The sequence below is a fragment of the Leucoraja erinacea genome, chromosome 4 (genome assembly GCF_028641065.1).
Source record: "Leucoraja erinacea ecotype New England chromosome 4, Leri_hhj_1, whole genome shotgun sequence".
NCBI classification, from domain to species: Eukaryota; Metazoa; Chordata; class Chondrichthyes; order Rajiformes; family Rajidae; genus Leucoraja; species Leucoraja erinaceus.
In genome coordinates, this window is record NC_073380.1 from 31,329,847 (window position 1) to 31,356,201 (window position 26,355).

The window sequence follows — 26,355 nt, forward strand, 5'->3', positions numbered from 1 at the left end:
CTCCAGACCTGACAGGGAAGCTGTATGATAACCACCCATTGATTTGGACTGCACTTCAGGTATCGGTGTAGAGCAGTTGGATCCAATTCCTGATTCCCTCCCCAAAGATCATTTTGGAGATCTCAGGGGACAAAATATAAGCTAAGTTGTTTATTTTAAATATAAACTTACTTCTTAGGATGACTTTAATCAACATTTCCTTGGCGAAAATGTGATTATGGCCTCAAATGAACTGGCAGTGTTTTTCTTGCCAATATGGGGTTCAAATTCACCGCAAATGCAATGTTCCAAACAATCTCGTTCCACAAAAACCACTCGCAAGATGATTTAAATGGCCATTAATTTACGGGAATTAAACATTAAATTCCTTCCATTTGGCCTATAAATTCATGACAATGAGATTTAAAAATCATGTTTTATTGTGAATTATTTTGTGAATGTTATTTGGACACTTAGGCTATTTAAAAATGTTAACCTTTTCTTAAGAAATGGATAGATGTTTAGATCTAGTAATTGAATTTTGTAATTAGCTACAATTAGGTAGCTAACTAATTATATGCTTTAATTTCAGGTCATCCAAGTAAGATTGTTTCATATTTGTTTCAGAATGCTTCAATCTATAATAACTGAACATTTCTTTCAGTTCTCTTAATTTTTAAGAAAGTTATGGGCTTTAGACTGTCCTCGATCACATCTTTTGTGTTAAGTCAATTTAAAAACAATAGGGAACAAGATGCTAATTTCCGAGTATTAAAATGGCCATAACTTTTTTAATACTGAAGATATGAAAGTAAATTAGGTGTCAAATTAAACTTCTTTTTACAGGACTGCCAACATTGGGTGTGAGAAATTGCGAGAGACCAAGTCCGAAGGAGCATAGGGATCGGAGGGGGGGCGTGATAGGAGGGTGTCCCCCTCCCATTGGTACGGAACTTTTGCATTTTTCAGCTTGAAATTGTGCAATATGGTGCATACTGTAGCGAGTCTTTTAACTTACACTTGAATACAATATATATGTTTTAAATTAGATTGGAGCGTTTTTGAAAGTGGGGAGGCTGAGCAATCACTGATCACTGGCCTTGGGGGTACCCGGTGAGGGAGTGGAGCAACTGAGTGGGGAGAGGGTGTGGAAGAAGGGTGTCCCCCTTCCCAGGGTAGGAACTTTTTGAAATTTAATGTATTCAAATCATATTTTAGTGCAATGTAGAAGTATGATTTCAATGTTTTTTGTCTGAAGTATTTTTAGGAGGTAACTTTTTAAGGGGTAAATTTATCCACACAAAGGGTGATGGGTGTATGGAACAAGCTGACAGAGGAGGTAGTTGAGGCAGGGACCATCCCAACATTTAAGAAAAAGTTAGACTGATACATGGATAGAACAGGTTTGGAGGTATGGACCAAAAGCAGGTAGCATAGCTGGGACATGTTGGCGGGTGTGGGCAAGTTGTGCCAAAGGGCATTTTTCACACTGTATCACTCTATGACGACATTATACCTCCACCATGCATGAATGCTTCAAAATCAAGTGATCGAGTTTTATTGCCATATACTCAAGCATAGAAACATAGAAAATAGGTGCAGGAATAGGCCATCGGCCCTTCGAGCCAGCACTGCCAATCAATATGATCATGGCTATTCATCTAAAATCAGTACCTCTTTCCTGTTTTTTCCCCATTTCCCATGATGTTGTTAGCCCCAATAACTAAATGTAACTCTCTCTTGAAAACATCCAGTGAATTGGCCTGCACTGCCTTTGGTGGCAGAGAATTCCACAGATTCACAACTCTCTGTGTGAAGAAAGTTTGTTCTCATCTCAGTCCTAACTGGCCTAACAGTTTTTTCTTAAACTGTGACCCCTCGTTCTGAACTCCCCCAACATCGGGAACATTTTTCCTGCAGTTACAGTAAGTGAAAATCTAGCAGGCAAACAGGATGCTTTCTCCAACCACCCCCATTTGAAATCCACTCTCTTCCACTGTTTCTACCCAGTGCTTGGCACTTACTTCCAGCAGACACAGGTTGTCCTCCAGGAGGATGCACCGAGCCTCAGCCTGATCCATGCCAGTCACCTGAGCGAATTTGGCACAGAGACTCTCATGGCAGCGGCGCAATGCTTCCGACGCCTTGCACTGAGGTGCTCCATGGCCGGAGCTGCAGTGAGCGACTCGCCAGCCCGGCAAACACTCGCCAGCCCCGCTCCCCGTCCGCATCTGTCCCCGCCGCTGCTTCTGCTTCCAACACCCGTGGCCCATGCAGTTGATATGAGTTTTGAAATTTTCGTTGATCACTGAATTTCTCTCAGCAGAGCGAAAGAAATTTGTGATCAGCGTGAGAATTTGGTGAAATGCGTGATTCTCACGCTCAATGCATGGTTGGCAGCCCTGACTCTATCCCCCTCTCTCCCCCCTCCCCCCCTCTCTCCCCCCTCCCCCCCCCTCTCCACACTCTCCCCTCTCTCTCTCCCTCCCCCTCTCTCTCTCTCCCTCTCTCTCTCTCTCTCTCTCTCTCTCTCTCTCTCCTCTCTCTCTCTCTCTCTCTCTCTCTCTCCCCCTCTCTCTCCCTCTCCTCTCCCTCTCTCTCTCTCCCCTCTCTCCCACCTCTCTCTCTCCCACTCTCTATCTCTCTCTCTCTCTCTCTCTCTCTGTCTCTCTCTCTCTCTCTTTCTCTCCCCTCTCTCCCCTCCCACCTCACTCTCATTCTTTTCTCTCTCCCCCTCTCTCTCTCTCTCCCCCTCTCTTCCGCTCCTCTCAACCTCCCTCTCCCCCTCTATCTCTCCCCTCCCCATCTCTCTCCCTCTCTGTCTCTCCACTCACCCCCTCTCTCTCCCCCCTTTCCCTCTTCCCCCTCTCTCTTTTACCACCCCTTCCTCTTCCTCCTCTCTCCCATTCTCCTACCCTCTCCTCCCCTCTCTCTCCTCCTCTTTCTTCCCTCTAACCCTCTCTCTCTTCCCCCCTCTCCCACCTCACTACCCCCCCCCCTCTCTCCCCTACCTCTCTCTCCCCTCTCCCCGCCCCTCCATCTTCTCTCACTCCATTCACGCCCCCTCTGTCTCTCCCGTCTCTCTCCCCACTGTCTCCCTGTCTCCTTCCCCTCTCTCTCTCTCTCCACCTCTCTTTGAGAGTCTGTCCCTTCGGCCGGCCCTTCAACACTCTAAGTTCCTCCCTCACATCCACCCCTCTCGACTGCAGAAGGAGCAGTTGCTGCAAATCTGTCTGGAGTTGACACAATTCCCTCTGTCTTGCTCTCTGAACCCCTTTAAATATGTAGAACCTCTTGATGTCCTTGGTTGCTTCCCACCAGTGTGTCGGGGAGTCAAAGAGGGTCCTTGCAGTTCTCCAACATGCCTAGTCCTTTGTTAGCTCCTCAATGTTCTCTGGGGTCAACAGCATCACATTTAACTTCCACGTTCCTCTGCCTGCTTTCCGGTCCTCCCGTAGGTGACGGGAAGCCTGAAGGATGCAGTGGTCAGTGTGACTGACCGTGACGGCCTTCAACGTGAAGAGGAAGTCTATCTGGGACGGGACTGAACCATCCGATCTCGACCAGGTGAACCATGATTGGGACCCGCCTGCAGGGTCGCTGAAGGCGTCGTGCAGCTTTGCGTCTTTGACTATCTCCATCAGGAACTTGGACGTACTGTCCAGTCTGTTGTCGACACTGCCGGATTGTCCAGCCGCATCGATGATGCAGTTGAAGTCACCGGCCAGAACGAGCGGCCGGGACGTGGCCGGCAGCGGTGGGAGCTGCTGGAGAATGGCCAGTCGCTCACTCCGCACGGGTGAGGCATACACATTAATCAGCCGGAGCGGAGAGCCCCGGTACATTACATCCACCACGAGGAGACGCCTCCCAACCACCTCCCTGACCTCAGTGATGGCGGAGCTCCCACTCCGCAGCAAGATCCCAAGACCAGAAGCACGAGTCATTGCTCCCCCGACCATAACGATCGTCCGTGGGGCCACCATCGCGACCACCTCCAGAAGCAGAGGTGTGGCAACCCGCACTCCTGCAGAAAAGTCACATCCGCCTTGACCTTGGCCAGGTACTGCAAGGCGTTTACACATCGCGCAGTGTTCTTCACACTGCGCACGCTTAGTGATGCCAGTTTTAGCTCCATTGTCCTTTAGTGTCACTGACCATCATCTTGTCCCCTCATGCCCACCGCTTTGGTGAATTGCAGCACCTTTCACTGGCTTGTATTCGCTGGAGTTTAGAAGGATGAGGAGGTGTCTTATAGAAACATATAAAATTATAAAAGGACTGGACAAGCTAGATGCAGGAAAAATGTTGGGCGAGTCCAGAACCAGGGGCCACAGTCTTAGAATAAAGGGGAGGTCATTTAAGACTGAGGTAAGAAAAAACGTTTTCACCCAGAGAGTTGTGAATTTATGGAATTCCCTGCCACAGAGAGCAGTGGAGGCCAAGTCACTGGATGGATTTAAGAGAGTTAGATAGAGCGCTAGGGGCTAGCGGAGTCAAGGGATATGGGGAGAAGGCAGGCACGGTTTATTGATAGGGGACGATCAGCCATGATCACAATGAATGGCGGTGCTGGCTTGAAGGGCCGAATGGCCTCCTCCTGCACCTAATTTCTATGTTTTCTATGTTTCTATGTGTTTCTTCCTCTTCACCACCTGCCATTCCTCCTGCTGTTCCCCGTCTTCCATCGACTCTCCCTCCTGGAGAGCGGGCTGCGGGTCCATGTCCGGCGGTTGGGGGCTCGAGGTGGTCGGGCTGTCCTCATCCCTGTTCTCTCTATCTGCTGGGGTCTTGGCAGTGGTGGAGGGCATCTCGCCCACCCTGAGGGTGTTGGCAATAGCCCCTCTTATCACCTGTGCGTAGGTGCAGGCTCTTTTAGGGCTGGTGACCTGCCTCCCCGCACAGGTTGCAGTTCTTGCTGACTTGGCAGTCTTTTGCTCGTGGCCCTCCAGCTTGCAGTTCTTGCAGACAACTGCACTGCAGTGGGCCACCACATGCCCAGGTTTGTTGCATTTCTTGCACAGCCTTGGTTGCCCCGCATAGGTCATGTACCCTCGGTTCCCTCCGATAGCGAACACCGAGGGAGGGTGGATGATGGCTCCCTTCTCGTCCACCCTCAGCTTCACCTTGGCTTGCCGCTTGCTCGTCCAGATCCCGAACAGGTCCTTCACATCCGCACAGTTCCCTGCTCCGAGCAAGGAAGGTGAGGACATCCACGACGGGCACATGTGGGTTAAACATGTGCACCGTGATCATCTGTTCCTTCTGGGCGGGGAGGATGAAGAGCGGCTGCACCTTCAGCAGCGACAGCAGAACTTTGTTCCCCTTCTCCCGGATGTCTTGCATCAGCTCTGCCATCCCGTCAGATACTTGAAGGTAACCTCAGTGGAAAGTATCCATTACCCGGGAAGTCCTGGAGATGTCCTTGGCCTCGAATTTGCAAGCCTCCAGCAAGACCTTCCTCACGAACAGGTCCCGTGAGAAGGGAGTCCCATCGCTGAGGTCCTTCACACTGATTTGCAGGGTATTGCGGATACCCTGTCCTCTCGCTCCAGTTGCTGCTGCCATTGTGACTGGATGAGGTGTTAGGCTGGTTACCCAACCAGCATGGATCCACCTCTAGGCCAGCAACTGACAGACTCCTCATCACCGACGTGACCTCCAATTTCGATCAGTGATCCACGACCCTTGTCCCGGGAGGACCGCCAGAACTGTTCTGATAAGAACAGACAGTCTCTTTTACTCAAGTAGCAACAGATACTACACTTGATTCATCCTGGGAGAACCGCCTTTGTGATCACGGTCTCTCCCCTGCCAATTCGCATTGACCAACCTGATCTCCCGGTGGCTCAGCACTTCAACTCCCCCTCCCATTCCGAATCCAACCTTTCTGTCCTGGGCCTCCTCCATGGCCAGAGTGAGTCCCACCGCAAATAGGAGGAGCAGCACCTCATATTTCGCTTGAGTAGTTTACACCCCAGCGGTATGAACATTGACTTCTCCAATTTCAGGTAGTCCTTGCTTTATCCCTCCTTCCCCTCCCCTTCCCAGCTCTCCCACAGCCTACTGTCTCCGCCTCTTCCTTTCTTCTTCCCTCCCCCCGCCCACCCCCACATCAGTCTGAAGAAGGGTCTCGACCCGAAACGTCACCTATTCCATCGCCCCATAGATGCTGCCTCACCCACTGAGTTTCTCCAGCATTTTTGTCTACCTTCGATGTTTCCAGCATCTGCAGTTCTTTCTTAAACACGTAAACACATTGAATTGTTACCTTTTCCATTTATGCTGCTTAACCTAACTGCCTTAAAAATTCCAATAATTTCTATTGATGTTTCAGACAGAAATGCATTTCCCATTGGAAGGCCGGAACCCTGTCAACATTTAATGAGCACTTGAAACATCATGGGATTTGGCCTCTGACCTAGTGCTGGAAATGGGATAAATAGAGACAAGCTGGTATGGTCATAGTGGACATAGTGCCTGTTTCTGTGTTGGGTGACTCTTCGATTCTTTCCAGAATCTTTGCATCAGCAAGTTTAGATATATTATAGTAAATAAATAGTCGGCTGATCCAGAAGATTAAGGCACATGAGATCCATGTGACTTGGTAGATTAGATTCAAAATTGGCTTGGCTGTGGAAGACAGAGAATAGTGGTGGTGTGATGGTGGAGGTAATGATTGTTTAGGGTAGTTGGTGGTCTATCCATGCTTTCCTTCAAACTCAAGTCTGTTCTGGCAACATCCTTGTGAATCTTTTCTGCACCCTCTCTCGCTCAATCACGACCTTCCCAGAGGATGGCATCCAAAACAGCACACAATATTCCAGGTGTGGTCTAACCAACCTCTTGTACAGCAATCAGGCAGAAGTTATCTTTTGCCTTCTTTGCTAATTAATCCAACATACTTGTTGACTAAAACTCTTGCTTTTACAAATGCAGGTAGATCCTGACCCATAGAATCTCTTGCTCCTAATGTGTGGGTATATTCACCCTGGGAGTTAAAAATCTAATGAAGAATCTTCCACATTAAACATTTCACTCCATTGCTCTTTCCACAAATTCTGCTTGATCTGAGGGGTGATTGCAGTATTTTCAGTTTTTTTTTTTCGGACACTGAGTTAATGTTTCAGCTATCTGACCGTTTCATCGGAACACAGTAGGTCATGAGCATCATGATCTTTCCTTGAAGATTTTCCCCCCTGAATCTCCTTGTTGCAAGGAGTTTAAAAGAGAACACAAAGTACTGGCGTAACTCAGCGGATCAGGCCGTGTCTGTGGAGGGAATGGTTTTGGATTGGATCTATCTTAAGACTGATTGGGATAGGGTGGCGATCGCTGGAAAAGGCATGGATGGACACAAAATGTTGGAGTAACTCAGCAGGACTGGCAACATCTCTGGATAGAAGGAATGGGTGACGTTTCGGGTCGAGACCCTTCTCAGATTGTCAGGGGAGAGAGAAAATCAGAGACGAGGAAATGTAAGATGTGAAACCGAGATACAGGGGATGGAGATCAAGGAGAAGGTAGAATAGATCCTCTTCTTCTTCTTATCGAGTACACACACAAGATTTGAAGTTGTTCAGCCAGAGATGAACACACTTCTCAGCATCTGCATACAATGGTGTCTGTCTTGTCGTTTCTTGTGCTTCTTGTGCGTGGTGGTGGAAAGATTGGTGGAAACATGGCCGTGACATGAACGCTCTTTCCTTGACCCCAATAGATCATTGTTAGCTGGGAAAATGTAACAACAAAGCAAACATAAATAAAAGGCATGGGTCAGGACAAAGCCTGGCAAATGATAAAGAGATACAAGGAAGTGCAGATGCTGGTTTATACTAAAAAGATGCAAAGTGCTGGAGAAACCCAGCAGGTCAGCATCTATGGAGAATATGAATAGATTATATTTTGGGTTTGGGGCCCTTCTTAAGACTGATTCCTGTTCCACATTCTCCTGAGATGCTGCCTGACCAGCTAAGTTACTCCAGCACTGTGTCTTTCTCTCAAAGTGATAGGTGGACAGACAGATGGGGGGGGGGGGGGGGGGGGGGGGGGGAGATGATTGGAGTAAGTGCCAAAGCCTAAGAGGTTGAAAAGACAGACTTCTTCTTCTTTAACAGGCAGAAGGGTGAAGTGACAAAGGCTAGAGGTTTAAAGCACCCGCTTCTCCTTCACCTTAATACTATGCATGATTAACCTTTTTTTAAATTTCAAAATAGACTTTATTCAAGTAATAAATATATACAATACGTGAATCGTGCGAAAAATTCATCCGACATTTTCGGAGGCTATACAAATAGTTCAATACAGTCTGTACATTTCTGAAATTTCACAAATGTTTAACCATCGTATGGGCGGATATCCACCCACCTGCGCGCTCCAACTCGAGTGGGCTCGCGGGTCTGGGGCTGATGCTCGGCTGAGGGTTTGGGGCAAAGATCATAATATCTTTGAAGAAGAGTTTCGGCCCGAAATGTTGCCTATTTCCTTCGCTCCATAGATGTTGCTGCACCCGCTGAGTTTCTCCAGCATTTTGTGTACCTTCATAATATCTTTGGTTTGGGGATCGATGTGAGTGTGTGCACGCTGGCTTGGAGTCGGGACGTGGTGTGTGCTGCCGGTGCTGGCTCGAAGGGCCAAATGGCCTACTCCTGCACCTATTGTCTATTGTGTGCGTGCACGCTAGCGGGTGTGGGACATGCGTCGGCGAGAGTGCGCGCACGCTGGCTGGTGTGGGGCGGCGCGAGTGCGCGCATGCTGGCTGGTGTGGGACGACGTGAGAATGCGCACGCTGGCTGGTGTGGGGCGGTGTGAGTGCGCGCACGCTGGCTGGTGTGGGGCGGCGTGAGTGCGCGCACGCTGGCTGGTGTGGGGCGGCGTGAGTGCGCGCACGCTGGCTGCTGTGGGGCGGCTTGAGTGCGCGCACTCTGGCTGGTGTGGGGCGGTGTGAGTGCGTGCACTCTGGCTGGTGTGGGGCGGCGTGAGTGCGCGCACGCTGGCTGGTGTGGGGCGGCGTGAGTGCGCGCACTCTGGCTGGTGTGGGGCGGTGTGAGTGCGCGCACGCTGGCTGCTGTGGGGCGGCTTGAGTGCGCGCACGCTGGCTGGGGTGGGGCGGCGTGAGTGCGTGCGCGCTGGCTGGTGTGGGGCGGTGTGAGTGCGCGCATGCTGGCTGGTGTGGGGCGGTGTGAGTGCGCGCACGCTGGTTGGTGTGGGGCGGCGTGAGTGCGCGCACGCTGGCTGGTGTGGGGCGGCGTGAGTGCGCGCACGCTGGCTGGTGTGGGGCGGCGTGAGTGCGCGCACGCTGGCTGGTGTGGGGCGCGCACGCTGGCTGGTGTGGGGCGGCGTGAGTGTGCGCGCACGCTGGCTGGTGTGGGGCGGTGTGTGAGTGCGCGCACGCTGGTTGGTGTGGGGCGGCGTGAGTGCGCGCACGCTGGCTGGTGTGGGGGCGGTGTGAGTGCGCGCACGCTGGTTGGTGGTGGGGCGGGTGTGAGTGCGCGCACGCTGGTTGGTGTGTGGGGCGGCGTGAGTGTGCGCGCACGCTGGTTTGGTGTGGGGCGGGCGTGAGTGCGCGCACGCTGGTTGGTGTGGGGCGGCGTGAGTGCGCGCACGCTGGCTGGTGTGGGGCGGTGTGAGTGCGCGCACGCTGGCTGGTGTGGGGCGGCGTGAGTGCGCGCACGCTGGCTGGTGTGGGGCGGCGTGAGTGCGCGCACGCTGGCTGGTGTGGGGCGGCGTGAGTGCGCGCACGCTGGCTGCTGTGGGGCGGCGTGAGTGCGCGCACGCTGGCTGGTGTGGGCTGACGTCCCGCAGAGGGGAGAGGGAGGGGGGGGGGGGGAAGGGGGAGGGGGAAGAGGGTGGGAAAAAAAATCGGATAAAATAAGCGTCGGGCGCCATCAGGCAGCAACTCGGTGTTCCTGTGAGCCGACAATGGCCAAACTGGAGCAAGTGCTGATACTAGAACCGCCCATCGAGCTCAAATTCAAAGGTGACGGCGACGAACTTGTATTTATATAATTTAAAATTATTTATAATGATGTGAAATGCATTTAGTGAGCGGTTCGCGGCGTTGGGCTTGTCGCTCTGGCGTTTATTTGCAGCTGTTATTACTTTTCTCCTATCTTGTTGCCGGCCGACAGCCGGGGGCGGGTGAGGGGGGGTGGGGTGCTGTCCAAGCCCGGGCCGCAGCTCCAGCCCCGGCCCCGGGCCGCAGATCCAGCCCCGGCCCCGGCCTCAGCTCCAGCCTCAGCTCCAGCCCCGGGCCTCAGCTCCAGCCTCAGCTCCAGCCCCGGGCCTCAGCTCCAGCTCCAGCCCCGGGCCTCAGCTCCAGCTCCAGCCTCAGCTCCAGCCCCGGGCCTCAGCTCCAGCTCCAGCTCCAGCCCCAGGGCCTCAGCTCCAGCTCCAGCCCCGGGCCTCAGCTCCAGCTCCAGCTCCAGCCCCGGGCCGCAGCCTCAGCTCCAGCCCCAGCGTGTGAGCCGCAGCCAGCGTGTGAGCCGCCGGCTCTGACTCAGTCCCGCCGGGAGCCGCCATTTTGGCCTTGCCGAGTGGGCCTAGTCCGTGTGCCCGGCGCCGCGGCGCCTCGTACACAGGAGCTCCCGGCTCCAGAGGGGCTCCGCTCCCCGCCCCAACGGGATGGCCTGTCGGGAGCTGGGGGTTTGGGGGAGCTGGCCCGTATGTGATGCGGGCACAAGTGGGGACACCATGTGCATTTACCCCCGTCCTTCACCCATCTCTTGCACAAATACCCCCCCCCCTTTTTATTTCCAGACCCATCTCTCAATTTATCTCCATGGGGTGTTGGAAATATCTAGGTGATTTCAACCTTGAAATGCTTTATTGAAAATAAAATCCGTGCAACTGCATGGTGACAATAAGCGAGAGTTCATTCATTTTGGTGCATTATTTGCGTGAATGTTTTGTGGGATCACACCTACTCCGCGGTAGAAATACTAAAGGTTTAAATATTTCGATTGATTTTCCTTTTCCAGTTTATGAAAAAATATTCTTAATATCTCGGAGTGTGTCGAGCCAATCGATTGGATGCCTAAAGTATGGTCGCCTTAATGGAGTAAGGTTCTCTGCTGAAGCTGGAAACAGTTTGTGTTACAGTCTGGAGGCTTCGTAGGGTCAGGGTAAAAATAGTCTTGTCAAAATTTTATTTTCAAGACGCTATGCCAAAATTGGGCCATGGCTAATTGATGAGGATAAACTCAGTACTACACAGTCTATTTGGCTGCCTTAATAAGACATGACACTGGTGGTCTCATGAACTGTACACCATGGTAATGCCTAGCTCCGCCCAAAGTGCCAACGAGGCTGTTGGAAACGCAACTGAGCAGCAATCCATGCCCTTTGACACCAGGTGGATTATATTTCTTCTCAATATCACTAGACTTCATTCCAAAGAACTGATCCAATACACGCATTTTGTGCTCTTGTAAATTAATTACAGACAGGATTTAAGTTTTAATGTTTAAATTTGTGCGACTAACTTGGAAGGAAAAGTTAGGGAAGATATGTGTCATGTGTAACATTATAAATTTTGGATAAGAAAACCCATCAATATTAAAGATGCAAAGGAGATTTATGCTGATTTGCTAGTAGCTATTTAATCCCATATTTATTCTGTCGGTTATGTAATTTTGAAATTTTACACTTTTGTTTATATTTATTTTAAGAGTGCATCTCTTGTGTGATTTAAATCACTATTTGGCTAAACAGTTTGATAATTGTAGCACTGCAGACTTCACATAAATGTGCACCTTGACCTGTATTAAAATTATATTTCTAATTCTATTGCCACTAAACTGGACTGTATGTACGAAAGTAATTTCACTGTGTGTTTGCACACGTGACAATAAAAGCACTATTAGAAGGATTAGTGGTGGAACGCAGGATTTGTGTTGCTGGAATTTGAAATTTCCTTATGAAACTCCCTGCCTTGCCATCTCTTGTTCAAGGAATATATTTTAAAGAAGCAGTTAATACCAAGGGACAGAAAGTAGGAGGCTAATATGGTAATGATTGGAATGTTTAAGTTCTCCATGGAGTTTGAAAGTTTAAGTTTCGCGATTATATGTATTGTGAACAACCCTTGTGATTGAAAGGATATTGGATGCGATGGCAAAGTTATGAATAGTTCATTCATGTAGTTTATGTTGCTTGGATGATGTAACAAATATGGAAAGCAGTTGGGATGGGAACCAGATGAGATAATTTTGGTTCGGATCTTTATTTACAAAGTATTGCAACTCGAGCAAGAGACGATGGACTCGTATAATTTTTGAAAGCTATATCACTGAAAATTTATTTTCCCAGCTCACTGCTGTTGTATCCTTGATTCAGCTTGATTTTGTAACTGTTAACTACACATCTTTGTTAATTTTAGATTAGAGACTTGTCACTGAAGAGACGTGTGTATTATACATGCATTAATCCAAAGTGTATCTTGACTCACTCAAGCTTTGGTTACGAATTTACCTATTGTGCATGTCACCATCATAGAAACATAGAAATTAGGTGCAGGAGTAGGCCATTCGGCCCTTCGAGCCTGCACCGCCATTTAATATGATCATGGCTGATCATCCAACTCAGTATCCCGTACCTGCCTTCTCTCCATACCCTCTGATCCCCTTGGCCACAAGGGCCACATCTAACTCCCTCTTAAATATAGCCAATGAACTGGCCTCAACTACCCTCTGTGGCAGAGAGTTCCAGAGATTCACCACTCTCTGTGTGAAAAAAGTTCTTCTCATCTCGGTTTTAAAGGATTTCCCCCTTATCCTTAAGCTGTGACCCCTTGTCCTGGACTTCCCTAACATCAGGAACAATCTTCCTGCATCTAGCCTGTCCAACCCCTTAAGAATTTTGTAAGTTTCTATAAGATCCCCTCTCAATCTTCTAAATTCTAGAGAATATAAACCAAGTCTATCCAGTCTTTCTTCATAAGACAGTCCTGACATCCCAGGAATCAGTCTGGTGAACCTTCTCTGCACTCCCTCTATGGCAATAATGTCCTTCCTCAGATTTGGAGACCAAAACTGCACGCTCCAGGTGTGGTCTCACCAAGACCCTATACAACTGCAGTAGAACCTCCCTGCTCCTATACTCAAATCCTCTTGCTATGAAAGCCAACATGCCATTCGCTTTCTTTACTGCCTGCTGCACCTGCATGCCTACCTTCAATGACTGGTGTACCATGACACCCAGGTCTCGCTGCATCTCCCCCTTTCCCAATCGGCCACTGTTTAGATAATAATCTGCTTTCCCGTTTTTGCCACCAAAATGGATAACCTCACATTTATCCACATTAAACTGCATCTGCCAAACATTTGCCCACTCACCCAGCCTATCCAAGTCACCTTGCAGTCTCCTAGCATCCTCCTCACACCTAACACTGCCCCCCAGCTTAGTGTCATCCGCAAACTTGGAGATATTGCCTTCAATTCCCTCATCCAGATCATTAATATATATTGTAAATAGCTGGGGTCCCAGTACTGAGCCTTGCGGTACCCCACTAGTCACTGCCTGCCATTGTGAAAAGGACCCGTTTACTCTTACTCTTTGCTTCCTGTTTGCCAGCCAGTTCTCTATCCACATCAATACTGAACCCCCAATGCCATGTGCTTTAAGTTTGTATACTAATCTCTTATGTGGGACCTTGTCGAAAGCCTTCTGGAAGTCCAGATACACCACATCCACTGGTTCTCCCCTATCCACGCTACTAGTTACATCCTCGAAAAATTCTATAAGATTCGTCAGACATGATTTACCTTTCGTAAATCCATGCTGACTTTGTCCAATGATTTCACCACTTTCCAAATGTGCTGCTATCCCATCTTTAATAACTGACTCTAGCAGTTTCCCCACTACCGATGTTAGGCTAACTGGTCTGTAATTCCCCGTTTTCTCTCCCTCCCTCCCTTATCAAGTAAATATCTATCCCCAACTGATTTTGAGATATCAACCAATAGAAGGAATCCTTACAAAGCAGTTAAGTAAAGTGATCTAGGATATTGAAACAAGGGTAATATGATTCCCTTGTTATTTTCCATCTTCATTTGGAGTGCACTGGAAAAACTGAACCTGCACAGAACTTTGAAATGGGTCTACTCAAAAATTCCCCCTTGAGTGAAGAGATTTCACAATCTCAGCTGTAAATGGCATATCCCATCTTCTGTGACTGATTATTGGTTCTAGGCTCTCCAATCTTCCCTGTAAAAAAAAGTTTTAGTGAGATAACCTTCTTTCATTCTTCTAAATGTTAAGAGTGAACTGATTTGCCATAATGCTGAGAGGGGTCAAGGAAAGAGCGTTCACGTCGCGGCCCTGTTTTCACCAATCTTTCCACCACCATGCACAAGAAGTGCAAGACAGACACCATTGTATGCAGATGCCAAGAAGTGTATTCAGCTCTGGATGAACAACTTCTAATCGTGTCTTTGGCTCGATAAGACAAATTTATTTTCTGAGAACTATTTTCTGCACACTGTACCTTTCCCTTCGCTCTATTGAATGAGGTTGACGATTATATTTATGGTATATCTGATCTGTTTGGATAGCATGCAAAGTAAAGTTTTTCACTACCTCGGAACATGTGATAATAATAAATAGAATACAAACATAGTCTAATCATATCCTACCCGCTTAATCTGCAAACTTAGTCTAAGCGGTCCAGTCTGAAGAAGGGTTCCAACCTGAAATGGCACCTGTTAATTTTCTCCAGAGATGCTGCCTGACCTGCTGGGTTGTTCTAGACCTTCGTCTCTATCTTATTCTACTCAGTCTCTCTTCAGTTTTACTATCTGTGGAATTAGTTCAGTGAAACAGTAGTAAGCACCACCTTTTTACGGAGGCCGAAACTGTATGTAATGCTCTAGCCAAACGTCTCTGCAAGATTCTGCTCAACTGTAGAGGACGTTGTTAGTTGATGTATCCTTGTGATGAAGGCTTGCCTGTTATTTGCCTTTCTAATTGTCTGCTGAACCATCAATGTGGCATCCAGTAACTTTTGTACAATGGCATTTGGTTCTCTTTGAACATAACTTTGGTTTCAATCTCAAATGTTGCTTTGTTTTGTGTGCTCAAGTAGATGACCTTGCATTTTCCATATCATAAATTGAAGGATTAAGAAATAAATAGGACACATTTAATGCTAAACCATGTGCAGTAAAATTGGATTGAGAGTGATAGAAGTTTAAATCGTTTTTAAAACGTCACCATCTTCAATTGACTACTGAAAGGATGAGAATCTACATTCATATAGTTAAATTTCAATACCAGATTGTATTTGACAATAAACAATTGGCATGCGGTTAAAATCGTACCATTGGTTACATTGGCAAGTTTTTACTTACTTCAGTTTTGCAACATTCAGTGCATGCAAATATGAGGGAGATTTTCTAGTAATGGAGTGGTACGATAACAGCATCTCTTTTACATTTGCATTTAACCTGCTCATTTGTTCTTGTAATGCATTAGTTGTGGTTAGTGACATTTAGTTATTTTGATAGCAAAATCTGCTATTGTGCTTGTGAATGATGACCAACTAGATTAGAGCGATTACAGATGGATGCCAAAGGCAATTGGTCAGAAAACAAATCTAGAGCTGAGAATGCTTTAGATCCATTTTGAGCAGTGCTCGAAGAAAATGGTGAAAACCATGCCAAATCCAGCAGAGAAAATTAAAGTAACTGCAGATAACAAGTAGAAATGTGTGGCACTTAACCAGCGACTTTTGTGATGGTGTTTGGATAGAAATCTGATTTGGAAAAATAAGCAGTTAGAAAGTTGTGAAGTGGGCACAGAATTCAAAAGTGAACTCTTGAAGACTTTGGAGAGGAAAGTTGGGTGAAGGAATGGGAATTTGGAATATAGGCATTTTGATGACTGAGTTTGAAAGGGAAACATACCTGAAATGGGGAACCAGTTATAATATCAGCCAGTGTGGATAAGCAGTGGAGACACTGGGAGATCATGTGGTTGCAATAAAATATCTGGAAATGGGGATAGCTCTTTTGGATGAGATGAGGCTGATGAGAACATGCAGAAGATTGTTGAGAAACCTGTCCTGAGCTTGTTGGTTAGTTTCTGGGAGGAAGTGCAGGAGCTTGCCACATGCATAGGGAGTTACTGACAAAAGACATTGAACTTGGTAGTAGTGAGGAGAGAAATAGTTAAGGTGATGGGGTTAAGGAAACATTTGATGTAGAGGGTAGACAAAAATGCTGAAGAAACCCAGTGGGTGAGGCAGCATCTATGTAGCGAAGGAAATGGGCAACGTTTCGGGTCGAGACTGGATATGGAATGATTTCATATCTTTGATTCTGAATTTTACTGAATGTACAAAAACACTAAACTAATTGTGTCCATGATACATGTAAATCACCTTGAATTTGAGCAATCAAAGATCAGGAGTGGTTGGGACTGAAGACTGAAGTTCACTGAAGCTGTAGATCGTTATTTTTGTGTAGTATGTTATTGGAAATTGGATCAATTCAAATTGGTTGCTGGCTGCATTTATTATCAATGAACATTGGAAATTAATAATTCAGCTTTAGGTTATGACTCGGTAAACAGTTGATTTTCTGTAAGTAAATGTTATTATGTAAACTTAAAGATACAATTTGGCCACACTGTTTGTATTCCGTTAAACACTTAATATTTATACGTGGGAGAAAATAAATTATGCATGGACAGATTTCTTTCTTGGGTTTTAAATTCACCAAAGCTATCACATAATCGGAAACAGTTTGCTGAATACTTGATTGCCTAATTCAACTCATTAAGACTTTATAACCATTTTACACATGAGCTATTCTACAAGAAGTATAATAAATATTAAATACATATTATTGCTCGTGCTTTGATATACAGTGCATATTATACAGCTTTTTCCTCAGTTTGTTGGAGAATTGCTTGTTTTTTCTAATGAGATTACTAACAATTAGGATGGGTTTGAGGGGGGAAAAAGATGGGTAACCATGTTTTCTTTTTGAGGCTTCATAATATTTCAAATGGATATTGCAGCACATTGTAGAAGAAAATAAGATTGGAAATGACATTTGTATGCAAGCTAAGCAGAGTTGTATCTGCCTCCTGTGTTCTTGCCCATCAATTTGAGGCATTTGAGCAAAGTAATACATTACTAAGCTGGCTATTGTTTTCAGAGGAGAAATAAATTAATGTACAGAATATCATGCAAGTTAAATAAAATCAAACTTGCTTAGTCATCAGAATTAGTGTGCTGAAATACTGTTTTACACGTCATCAGTCTGTTATAGAACAGCACATCCTCTGAAAATAACACATGAATTGGGAATAGGCCAATTTATTTCTTCCCGTAACTTGCTCTGCAGTTTCTTAAGTTAGTCACCCAGGATTGAGGGTAACTTGTACAACTCGGTTCTGAGATCACTGAACTCTGTAGGAACCACGGGTGGATCTGGAGGTACTAAATGTAGTGGGTGGATAGTTTGTGTACACTGCTACTACTCTATGTTTAGCTTTTGTATGTTCCCAGTACATTGAATTTGGGGTCCTTTTTGCCACCCATTTTGAACAGGAATTTCATATAATCAGTCTGCCACTGCACACTGTAACCTTATGCTCATTTGTTTGTGGGTGATCTATCTGCCTCTGCGAATATTCAAGGCACTGCTTTCACTACTTTTTTAGGAGGAGCTTTCTGAAGGTACACAAAAATGCTGGAGAAACTCAGCGGGTGCAGCAGCATCTATGGAGCGAAGGAAATAGGCAACGTTTCGGGCCGAAACCCTTCTTCAGAGCTTTCAGAATATTGTTTTTGTTTGAGGCGGAATCACAAATCACTTCCTCTTATTAATTGGGGAATCCCTTGCTCCCATAACAAGAAATATCTCTCTATATCAAAAAAAAAAGACACATGGTATTGTAGTATCTCAATGGGTCAGGCCTGGAAACCATGAATCGGTGATGTTTTGAGTCGGGTCCAGAAATGCTGCCTCATCCGCTGTTACTCCATTTTTTCTTTTTTTTTGTAAGCTAGCACCTGCAGTTCCTTGTGAAGGGTCCCAACTAGAAACGTCACCTATCTATGTTCTTCAAGATGCTGCCTGACCTGCGTTATTCCACCACTTTGTCTTTTTTAATAATCTAGAATCTGCAGTTCCTTGTGTATACATTCTGATAAAGGCCCTTTGAACCTTGCCTTCATTGTAATCGAGTCCCCTCTCTTCAAACTCCTGTCCTACCTTTCCTTGGAAGACAGTCTGGCCATTCTAAACATTAGGCTAGTAAATCTGTTTTTAGCAGGCTCGTAGGCCTGCAAAAACCTGCCTTGGGTGAGGCAGAATCTCTGGAAATGCTAATAGTGTATTTGCATCTTTTAAATTAGGACCTCAAATGTTAAACTGAGTTCTTTTGTCAATCTAAAGTCAACTTGACTCAAACGCATGTAGCTGTTGAAATCAATTCTTTATTCAGCTGAGACTAGTCTCTGAACCTTCCAACACAGAGCTGATGCTCTGGGGTGGGTCCAGAGAGGAGTAACTTTGATAGAACTCGTGTCATTTATATAGGTATTAGACATTTCAGATACAGAGGGTATGGCAAGCTAGTAACCAATCATCTTAGTCCTTCTGGTGATTTACAACATCAGTCACATGATCCCCCTTCCCTGACCTCATTACAACCTTCGTTTGCCTGTGGTATAACTTTGTTTTAGAATTATTTAATTTCAACACAGCAAAACCCCAGTAGGCTCAATTATCAAATACCACTCCTCAAAATATAAGATACATATGAATACAATGATCACACAAGTCATACACACTTTCCATACCAAGAAGAAAGATATTTCTATAAATCCAAACAAAGTCTAATGTTTACAGTCCTACTTAAGACAATACATTTCATAAATTGGTTCACTACAATTTTACAGTTTGAAATACTATTACCTATGTTTTTAAAACATTAATTATATAAGTTTTCTGAATTACATTTTCTAAGTTCAAAACCCCCAATCTCCCAACCAAGCATACATGGGTCGTAAATCTGTCCACTTAATTAATAAGTGTTTGGTGCAAGGATACAACTCGATTCTAATTTGTAGCCCCTTTCCTGCTATCTGGAAGCTGGATTTCCAATTTCATGTACAAGGGAGATTTACAACTCAAACCATTACATCAGAATTACATCTGCTTCTTCGACTTTCTATAAACATATCCATCAATCTAATTCTCTTCCTCTCCAAGCAACTACTCCCCTTCATATACATCCTACCCCTTATCCCAATCTCATTATAATTTAACATAGCCAAGGCTAACTACAGGGTCTATTATCTCTCAGCCTTGAATTCTGTCTCAAACTCAGCATAAACCTCACAGCTCAAGAATGTGCCATATAGAAAGAGCAGTTGACTTCTGGCCTAAGAAGAGGCCCCTATTCAGCTATCCATTCTTCAACACAAAGTCGTATCAAATACAATTTCCTCCAGTGTTATAATAACAATAAAGTAAGCTATGCATGTTCAAGTTTCTATGCTTTGATTCATCTTTCCCTGTGTGTATGTTTCATTGTACTTTATTTCATTAGGAGACATTTTCTGAATATCTTAAGCTTTTGTTTTGCAAATTACCTAACTTATATAAAAGTCACTATCCGAGCAGTTCTATTATATAATATTTCCTCACAATGCTGTGCAAGTACTCCAGAAGTGGTCTTACCTCTGAAACTAAAGTGTAACCTTTTGCATTCAGTTCCCTTAATAAGTCCCAAACTTTTTTTAGCTTTCTCAATTACTTGCATTCTACTGTCTTGTGATTCCCTCATTAGGGCCCTGATCATTGATGTCTCAAGACTCTCACCCTGCAATCTCATTTCCTACATTGTACCGAGTGTCAGACTTTGTTGATTTTTTTTTTTTTTTTATGTCCTTCACTTCATAACTAAATTTTCTACTTATTGTGTTGCAAATTTAGTAACCTTGCCATCAGTGTATTCATCCAAGACATTTACAGGTGCTCTCCAGGATATAGCAGTTATTTTCTTGTAAACTGTTTGTAACCTACACAGCTTGAAACTTGGGTAATGTAACTGGGAACCAAATTCTCCTTGGCTGGGAACCAAATTCTCCCATGGCAGAAGATGCCTGCAGCCGTGTGGTAGCAAGCAAATCCATTCCACCTGTCTTCCAAATGCTCATGCATATGTACGGGCTGTACAGAAATTGGGAAGGACCTATATATATGAAACTTAGAAAAGGGTTAAGATCTTGCATTGATCCGTGTGGCATATTGTTAGTTGCACCTTGCTGGGAAACTACACCCTTGCCTATTGTGTAAGAAAGAACTGCAGATGCTGGTTTAAATTGAAGGTAGACACAAAATGCTGGAGGAACTCAGTGGGACAGGCAGCATGTTTGCCTACTGTCCAGCTAATTTATCAATGTAGCTTTTAACCCAGTGATATGACCACTGAATACTCTGATCTAGGGCACCACCTGGGTGTGCACCCATTCCCCCACTTTCCAACTATAATCCAGGATGGATGATGTTTAGGGTCTGGCCTGTTCTTCAGACTGATGTAATATGAAGAGAAAGCTGGAAAAGAGAGGTGGGGTTGGGGCAAAGTCTGCCAAGTGATAGGTGGATATGGGGAGGGGGATTGGTAGTGTGTTGGAGATAATGACAAAGGCGAGAGATAAAGGGGAGAAAAGAAAGTGGCAGATAAGAAAAGAGTAAGGCCATTTTTTTGTCTGTCTGCTTTGATCTTGCTTTCATACCGTGCTATTCCATAGCTCTGGACCCCCTCTTCCCTGGCTATCTGAAGTATGGTCTTGACCTGAAACGTCATCCATTTCTTCTCTCCAGAGATGCTGCCTGTTCTGCTGATTTATTCCCATCAATTTGTGTAAAGCCAGAGGGAGGGGATATGGGTGGAACGGGACAGGGGGAGGGGAAATATGGGATCTGATATGAATGGACGGAGGAGAGAAAAGGAATAGGGTATTCTGGGCAGTGGGAGAAATGGGAGGGCACTGGGGTGGGTCCGACTTGGAACATTGTCCATCCATTTCTTCTACTGATGCTGCCTGACCTGCTGATTAACTCCAGCATTTTTATTTTTGTATAGGATGGTGGTCGATTTGTACACTGCAAGATTATTGGAAAGGATTTGTATATCTTCAGGGAGCTTTTAATGGAAAGAGTCATCTGTTGGTTCAGACCCAACGTGTGCATTGCAGTTTTTATTTTTGTCACAATTTATTAAGGAACTTGGTTATACTCAATCAGCATGTGAATCTTTTGCAACATTTTAGTACCGCAAGGGATGTTTGCAAATAAAAGATCAGTTGTCTGCTTTAATCTGTCAAGGGCTTAAAAGAATAGGTTATGCCTCCTTATGGAAAGATATTTCCATTTGGATTGGTTGAAAGTGTTTATAATATTGTAGAGGGATATTGGAGCACCGACGGAACAATTATACAATGGTTGTTTCATGGGGCAGGTTGTGTTTTTTTGGGGTTTCCCTCCCCCCCCCCCCCCCCCCCCCCTTTTTTAAACTTTTTTTTCTCTCTCTCTCGAGTGCTAGATCTTTGTTTAAAAACCTAGGTAATGTAAACTTTGATACCATGATGATTCAGATTTTAACAGATGATGCGCCGGTTACAAATGCTTGTTTTATGGAAAGTCCGACACGCAAATAACCTCCCATACTATTCAAACGCGCAACATGCATTCCCCTGAATGGCAGAGCTCGCTAGTTCCTCTCTCCACTTAGTTTTTATCCTTACATGCTTTGATGCCAGAATGTCTACAATATTCTAGAGGTATGGTTATCAGATTGAGTTTTTTGCTGTTTATTTTCAGACTTGTGAAAAATAGGGACTTGTGGACATATGTAAAAATTGAACCTGTTTGTTACTCCAGGAAAGCTTGCATCTACTTTGTCAAATATAATATGGAAGCAAAAGAAAAATAACTAGTTGCTATGGTCCAGTGGCCAGAAATATACCTGCTGCCTCTAATAGCAGTGCTTTTATTAGCTTTTGGAGTCACAAGACTGCAGATGTTGTAATCAATAGCAAAAACCAAACTACTGGAGGAACTTAGCAGGTCAGGCAGTATCTGTGGAGCATGAGATACAGTTGACGTTTCGGGTCAAGACGCTGCTGTCTTTTTGTTGTTGTAATGTTTTTGCGAAGACTGGGTACAAATAATACCACTATCGGTACTTCCTGTACATGTTCAAATCTCCGCTTCTCTTGTGTTCCCTGTTGTTTCCTTACTACCTGCTGCGCCCTGGTATTTATTTGTCTTCAATGTGTAACTGTGAATTAATTTGACTTGTTTTTTGTTTGTAAAGTGGTCGTTTCAGCTCCCTGCTGTTGCCAAGCAACGTGTGCTTAACCCTATGTAACAACAAGAAAACTCCACATTCAGAATCTTGTGCATCGCCTACCACAGGAAGGACACATTTTCAATGCCAGGAGACTTTTCTGTTTTAAGCACATGGCCTCACTTTTGATTTGTTTATGTTTAGAGATACAGCTTGGAAATAGGCCCTCCAACCCACCGAGTCCACGCTGATCATCAATTATGCGTATACTAGTTTTATCTCATCCCACTTTTGTGTCCTACACATGGGCAATTGACAGGATTAACCTAATAACCTGCACGCCTTTGAATGTAGGAGAAAACCAGAGTACCCGGAGAAAACCCACAGGGTCATAAGTAGAATGTACAAATTTTGCCCCATAGGGATCGAGCCTGGGTCTCTGGTGGTGCGAGGCAGCAGCTCTATTGCAGTGCCACTGTGCTGCCATTTGGTGGTTTATGTCTTAAAAAGCTGCCCTGACGGGCAAAAGCTATAATTGTTTTTCTTAATATTTTATGGTAAGTTAGGTAATCATTGCATAAATGTTTTTTGTGTGCTGTCAAGATATTACACAACAGATAATGTTCAATTTATTTCAACAATTTAGTTATTTTTTAAATAAACCAATATTAATGTATCCCTGGGCATGGAAAATATATCCATCACTGGTTTTAATTCAAAAGAACCCATTAGAATTATTGCCAGGATGTTAGTGAGATGAAAATGGAGAATGCTGGATCTTGCAGCAGGCCAGTCAGCATCTGTGAAAAGAGAAACGGTTAACATTTCAAGTCATGGTCTTTCATGAAATATGGCAAACAGGAGAAAGCTCAAAGGGCAACTTGCTAAGATATCAAGTACAGGCAAATAATAAAATGAGGGAATGGCAAGGAGTGTGGAAATGAGATGAATGACATTTTTCCTTTTTTCTTGGTGTCAGAGTTATCTGGATTAGTGTCTTGAGAATTTTGAACAGTTTAGGCTTTGTGGAGCATGTTATCTGTACTAACTATTCTTAAACTCTATCTGTTGGAAATGTTTCCATTTTGGTTTGATATCTTCCATTTGGTTTGGTATCTTCCAGGCGTGAGAGAAAGTGCTGCAATTCATTTGAAGGAATGGAATTTGATTTAAGGAAATTGAATTATCATTGGATTGTAGCAAATGCTGTATTAATATGGATGTGGCACCAATAATTGACAGCATAATTTGTAGGCGTTGATATGTGCAGGACGAGTAAAATAAATTGTAGTAAGAGCACTTTTATCAGGCTGAGGTGCATTTGAAGTAGTTGCTTGAAAGTAAATTTCATGCCAGAGCAATTGAAATCATTCGAGGCAGAGTCACTGATGGGTCAGACCAATATGTTCTCAATAAAAGAGAATATCAAGTATCTAGATGCTCATTATATCAGCCAGGTAACTAACTGTATGCAAAATTAGTGTCTACTTCTATTATGTGTAATACAGAAAAATAGGACGGCCAAAACAGAATGATCTTTATCTATATGCACATAGCATTTTGTAACAGCAGAGGTGACCTAATAGTCCAAAAAGGAATAAATAATTAAAATCTAACAAATATAGTAGAGATATGGCTGCAAAATTAGCAAATATTCCAAGATTTTAAGCTGGAAAGAGTGCAGAGAAGAGTTAAGAGGATGTTGCCAGGACTTGAGGGCTTGAGCTATATGAAAAGGATGGGCAGACAGGGATTTCATTCCTTGGAGCGAAGCAGGCCGAAGGGTACTGTTGGGTGGATAAAATCATGAGGGGATAGATATGTGGAATGAATAGTGTTTTTCCCAGGGTAGGGGAATAAAGAACAAGAGGGGAAAGATTTTTAGGAATCTGCGGGACAACATGTTGGTAGGTATGTGAAACAAGCAGCCAGAATAAGTTGTTGAGGCTGATACAATAACATCTAAAATACATTTAAAATGGCACATGGATAAGAAAGGTTTAGAGGGATGCTGGACTAAGTGGGACCGTTGGGTACCATTCTCACACGGGAGGGCTGGTCCATCTACGCAATGCACTGGATTCTTCCCACAACCCCTCAAAGATTCAGATTCAGATTCAATTTTAATTGTCATTGTCAGTGTACAGTACAGAGACAACGAAATGCATTTAGCATCTCCCTTGAAGAGCGACATAGCAAACGATATGAATAAAAAAATAATAAGTGTCCGGGGGGGGGGGGGGGGGCAGTCACCGAGGTACATTGTTGAGTAGAGTGACAGCCGCCGGAAAGAAGCTGTTCCTCGACCTGCTGGTTCGGCAACGGAGAGACCTGTAGCGCCTCCTGGATGGTAGGAGGGTAAACAGTCCATGGTTGGGGTGAGAGCAGTCCTTGGCGATGCTGAGCGCCCTCCGCAGACAGCGCTTGCTTTGGACAGACTCAATGGAGGGGAGCGTGGAACCGGTGATGCGTTGGGCAATTTTCACCACCCTCTGCAATGCCTTCCGGTCGGAGACAGAGCAGTTGCCATACCATACTGTGATGCAGTTGGTAAGGATGCTCTCGATGGTGCAGCGGTAGAAGTTCACCAGGATCTGAGGAGACAGATGGACCTTCTTCAGTCTCCTCAGGAAGAAGAGACGCTGATGAGCCTTCTTGATCAGAGTAGAGGTATTGTGGGTCCAAGAGAGGTCATCGGAGATGTTGACTCCCAGGAACCTGAAGCTAGAAACGCGTTCCACCTCCGTCCCGTTAATGTGGATGGGGGTGTGCGTGCCGCCTCTGGACTTCCTGAAGTCTACAATGAGCTCCTTGGTCTTCTTGGAGTTAAGGGCCAGGTTGTTGTCAGCGCACCATGCTGCTAAGTGCTGGACCTCCTCCCTGTAGGCCAGCTCATCGTTGTTGCTGATGAGGCCAATCACCGTTGTATCATCTGCATACTTGATGATGGTGTTAGTACCATGTACAGGTGTGCAGTCATAGGTGAAGAGGGAATAGAGGAGGGGGCTCAGCACACAGCCCTGAGGAACGCCGGTGTTCAGGGTGAGGGTTGAAGAGGTGTGCTTGTCTAACCTCACAGACTGGGGTCTGTTGGTTAGAAAGTCCAGTATCCAGTTGCAGAGGGAGGGGTCGATGCCCAGGTTACCGAGTTTGGTGATCAGTTTTGATGGAATAATGGTGTTGAATGCTGAGCTGTAATCGATGAACAGCATTCTTACATAAGTGTCTCTGTTGTCGAGGTGGGAGAGGGCGGAGTGAAGTGCCGTTGAGATGGCATCCTCCGTACTCCTGTTCTTGCGGTAGGCAAACTGATAGGGATCCAGTGTGGGGGGTAGGCAGCTTTTGAGGTGTGCCAGGACCAGCCTCTCGAAGCACTTGGTGATGATGGGGGTAAGTGCAACTGGGCGGAAGTCGTTGAGGCTTGCCGCAGTGGAGTGTTTTGGCACTGGCACGATGGAGGTGGCTTTAAGGCAAGTGGGGACAACTGCTTGGGCAAGTGACAGGTTGAAGATGTCAGTCCAGACGTCTGTCAGCTGCGCAGCACAGGCTCTGAGCACGCGCCCGGGGGATGCCGTCAGGGCCAGCAGCCTTACGTGCATTAGTCCTACTCAGTGCCACGTACATGTCGTAGGGGGTGAGTGTGAGGGGATGGTGATCGGCAGGTAGCACAGCCTTGATGGCTGTCTCTAGATTGTGCACAAACACCACCCCTCCCCCATCCACCCTTAGCGACCTTCCGGTGGGGGAGCGTCCTGCAGCCTGGGGAGGGGCTCGGCATCAGGCGGGGCTGTTGGGGGCCGGTGTGGGAGGGGGAGGGGGACGGCTTTATTAATTTATGAAATTTATTAATTAAAGCCAAGTGGTGATGTGGGTTGTGCAGAGGATGCCCGAGGACTTCTGGGGGTAAGGACTGAGAGAATGGTGAAGAAGATGACAGACAGAATATAATGTGGAGAATATGTCCTTTAATGAGATCATTCATAAAATAAAGACATAGTATTTTGTTGTAAATACTGAAATATTCAGTGGTGCAGCTGGTAGCCTCTCGGATGTGGTGACCAAGATTCA

The 26,355-nt window shown here is 45.6% G+C and overlaps 1 protein-coding gene across 2 annotated transcripts in view; it reads left to right on the forward strand.

The window, feature by feature from the left end:
• Positions 1-9,818: 9,818 nt before the first annotated feature.
• Positions 9,819-26,355, forward strand: part of vapal (VAMP (vesicle-associated membrane protein)-associated protein A, like) — a 73,159-nt gene continuing 56,622 nt past the window's right edge. For both annotated transcript variants that reach the window (XM_055633948.1, XM_055633949.1), the window contains exon 1: positions 9,819-9,958. In XM_055633948.1, the coding sequence (XP_055489923.1) occupies positions 9,901-9,958 (58 nt within the window). In that variant the 5' untranslated portion in view covers positions 9,819-9,900. The remainder of the gene's footprint in view (positions 9,959-26,355) is intronic.